At 53.6% G+C, this 3844-nt stretch overlaps 1 protein-coding gene across 1 annotated transcript; it reads right to left on the bottom strand.

Moving 5' to 3' along the window:
* Nucleotides 1–2870: 2870 nt before the first annotated feature.
* On the bottom strand, nucleotides 2871–3844 carry TrAtP1_008550 (uncharacterized protein). Its single transcript, XM_066113941.1, has 2 exons — nucleotides 3382–3844; nucleotides 2871–3326 (listed from the first exon to the last, which is right to left on the bottom strand). Exons 1-2 carry the CDS (start codon nucleotides 3807–3809, stop codon nucleotides 3290–3292), a joined length of 465 nt encoding a protein of 154 aa, XP_065970031.1. The 5' UTR covers nucleotides 3810–3844; the 3' UTR covers nucleotides 2871–3289.

Below are 3844 nucleotides of genomic sequence, written 5' to 3'. Positions count from 1 at the left end.
TCTGGCTCGTGCTGGCTCGGCCATGAACCGCCCATCCTGAATCAAACACTGGGCGGGCTGGCACAATGACGGTTGTCACAGCTGCTGAGCAAGGCCCCGGGGGTGCGACTCGAACCCTCGACTCGAACAAGGGGGCAACGAGCGAAACCAGGCCAGCCCAAACGGCGCGTGGGACGCTCTACCGATGCGGGCTTGGCCTTTGCTCGTACAGTGCCGCAGGACAGTGAAATCCTGCAGCAGGCCAGGCCAGGCCGTTTCTTCTTCCTCTTCTGCGGCGGCTCCGCTCTGCCGTGCCAGAAACGAGCAAATGATACATGATACAGTACTGTAGGTACTTCGGGGGGGGGGGGGGGGGGGGGGCGCTTCTAGACTTGGATCGCGGCGTGGCGCACAGGGCGAAAGGCGGTTAGCTGTAGTGGTTAATTGCGTTCTTGCCTGGCTGATGGTGTGCAGCAGAAGCAGGTCGCATGAGTGGGATGGTTGATGCGCGCCCGAAGAATTCCGCGCCTTGCCTGCTCAACCCGGCGCGAAAGAGACAATGATGTGCGGAGGAGCAGCCTCTCGAGAGCTGCCGTTTGCCTTGCCTTGCCTGCCTCGCCCAGCCCAGTCCGGCCCATCTCGAATCGCCATCGATCGGCGGCGTTGTGGTCTGCATTGCGCTGCTTCTTGCGATCAAATGGGATGGGCCGGCTTAGACTTGGGACGGAGGCGAAAGGGGAACAAGGACCAGGACCGGCCAGCGCTGGCGGTCGCGGTACGGTACCTGCATCCACAGAGGCCACAGGTACGAGTGCCTTGCTTTAGCTACAAGCAGACACTGTACCTTGGGTAGGCGCACAAGGTACCTGTCCAAGCTGTCCCTACTGAAGGGAGGCCAGCCTAAGCCTGCACGTCTTACTAAGGCGCTTGGTGCTTCCCGAGTCGCTGCCACCGGCTCCCTAGCATCCGCCCACAGCTCCAGCTCTGCCTGTGCGGATACATGGCAGTTTCCTAAACTGCAAGCAAGCTTTCCGGGGCAAAATGGCCTGACTGTACTTCTGGCCTCTACTAACCTGTGCGTGCATCTCTGTACTTGCACGTACCTAGAAGGATTCCTCTGGGCAATGCAAATCGTACATGAACCGTCAGCAACATCACCAACACCTATGCATGCATCCAGGTGGCGAGCTGCTGCTGTTGGGTGATGGGTTGATTTTGCTGTAGATGATACCGGCAAAGTGTGTCGCCCCTCCTCAGGTGTCACATTTCCACTGCAGCTGCGGTGCTATTATTGCGCCGTCCGTCCATACATAATACCTACAGTAAACGCATTTGCATGCGAGCAAGGCTCTATTAGCAGGCATTGAATTGTATTGAAATGCATGGAACAAATCGCATCTTACCCTTCCAACCCTCCCTGATTCTCTAGTCCTGATATCCTTCCCTGTATGGTATGTACGGAAAAACAAAAGTGCTACAACTAGACTAATGAGCCTCAGATGATCCCGCGGTGTCTGCCCGTTCTGTCAGTTCCTTTTCTACACCAACCCCAGCCGACCCTTTGCCTCTCCCCCCATATATAATGGAGAGAGAAGGCGGTTCTTGCGGTAGAGCTTGGCCTTGGCGTCGACGGTCGACACACACACCACCTCGAGGCTAGCCCATTCGAAGCTGCCAGGCTCATGGCATTGCGCCATTCTTCTTTTCCCGCCACGCTCTTTTTGGCCTCTTTCCTTGTGCCCTGCCACGGGCTACAGGTAACATTTCGTGCAGTTGACCTGATCCTCTCCACCGGAATCGTGTACTGTACAGTATGTATACTGCCGTTTCTATGTGCCTTCGCTATTCGCGGCATGAAAAAACCTAATCCCCAAACAACCGTTACGCTCCGGCGGTGGGGGATTACCGCTTTGGCGTTTGCTAGCACGTTGGCTCAAGGATCCCTGGGGAAATTTTCCGGAGATGCTACAGTAGGTATTGGTGCTTTGCTTTGCTTTGTTTTGTTTAAAGACCCTGAAGAATTAATTCATGCTAGGTACTGCCATACTGGGTAGTGCTAGCATGAGTAGTGTAAGTGCTCGACCAACGTATATCCGCGGATACCACGGGCCTGGAAAATCGCTTTTCCTTTCTATTGCCGGATCACCTGTATTACTCTGATCGAGAAATGGAATTCGAGACTCATCTCCATCTCTGGGTTTTCCAATTCCCATCCTCTATACGAAGCTCTCCTCTGCGCAGCGAGGCAGTGCCAAGCCAAGCTACGTTGGTGTAAGCGGCCCAGCCAGTCTCTTTTTCCGTGTTTTTTTTTCACAAGCAAGACGTCTGACCGTTTCTTGTCCCGTCAAAGCGCGGGCGACGTCCGTCGTTGCAGCCAAAAACCCGCGGGATACTGCGAACGGGATAGCCATGATAGAATATGTCTTGCCGTGCCAGAAACTCGCCTGTGCTTTTTTGATTGTGTTGTTTCGTTCCTGGGCCACCACCCCTTTGGACGCTTTCTTTTGGGTCCCCACCCGTCATCTGCGCGGTTGAAAGGGCTCATCCTCGGTCCCGTCCGAACGTACTTTTCATCACGGTAATGTGGGCAGCAGGGCTTTGTCACGTTGATTAGTACAACTTCAGCCAGGATAAGGCAAGTCTAGATAAGCTGATACGCCGTAATGAAATGAATGCACTGTATCATTTGCAATTCCAAGTTAGTCTGGCTGGCTGCGGGATGTACATCACTGTCATGGCCGGGGAGAAACCCTCCGAACTACAGACCAACTTACTCGAGCAACGCGTGCGATCCTTTCTCCTGCTTCTTCTCTTTGATTAGCTGATGAGGCTGTCAGGACCTTAATTCGCCTTGTACTACCACAGCTGCAGGAAACCGTAGCAACGACCGAGCTCGGCAATGTGATGGCAGGGCAAGGGACTTTGCTTGCATGGGGCGTTTTCCCATGGCTGACAGACTTACAGACACATACTAAATGGGTACATACCTACCTAGTAAGTAGGTAGCCAGCCAGACAGCCAGTGCAGTCCAATCTCTCAGTGCGGGCGGTTGGAGGTGAGGACGGAATGCATTACCTAAAGATGGTTAGGTATCGTGCCTCTGGTGTACTGTAGGTAATTTGCGTTAGGTAAGGTACTGTAACCATCCTTCCAAGGCAGCAGCATTACTTGAATGCTTTGTGCTGCGCTGTGTATGTGCGTTGGAGACATGCAGTACACATCCTTTTCAAGCGAAGCATTACCCAGGTAGGTATTCACATCTCGGTTTCATCATCCAATACCCCGGCTGTAGCTCAACAAAGGAGTCGGTCTACATATAAGCGCATTCAACTGCCAAATATAGGTACCTGGAAGTAGCATCAGTACCTCGGTAATAGTAACATCAGTTGAAGTAGGGAGTACAGGAGAAGCATTTGCAACAGCTGGAGTGATGGATAACTTGTTCCCTTTTTTAAAGCCCTGTCTGCAGATGCAGCAGTCGGCCCATCGGTATAAAAAGGGTCTGAGCTCTTGTGAAATGAGCAACAGTGCTTTGGCGCATGGCGATGCTGCTCCGCGGAGCAGAACTCAGGGGCGTGTAAAGGGTCGTCCCCCAGACCCAGACCCCAATGACGTAATGCGTCGCACATGTGCTTTTCGGTCCCAGCACCCAGCATGCCCAATCGTGCTTGTGCTAACATTGAAGCTATAAAACAACATATGCACGATGCTGCACATGCCGCCCGTCTGTGTGCCGCATATATCAAAGATGCTACAGTGCTAGGAATCGCCATGGCAGCAACAGGTGCTGTCCGAAGGGCCCTGCGTGTCTGCAGAAGCTGGCTTGGCATGGCGTGCTCTAGTCCCAACGGTGCAAGGTGGTATT

This window comes from Trichoderma atroviride, chromosome 4 (assembly GCF_020647795.1).
Source record: "Trichoderma atroviride chromosome 4, complete sequence".
Taxonomy (NCBI): domain Eukaryota; kingdom Fungi; phylum Ascomycota; class Sordariomycetes; order Hypocreales; family Hypocreaceae; genus Trichoderma; species Trichoderma atroviride.
Note: the sequence above shows the minus strand (reverse complement) of the source record. Positions and strands in the feature narration are given on the sequence as shown.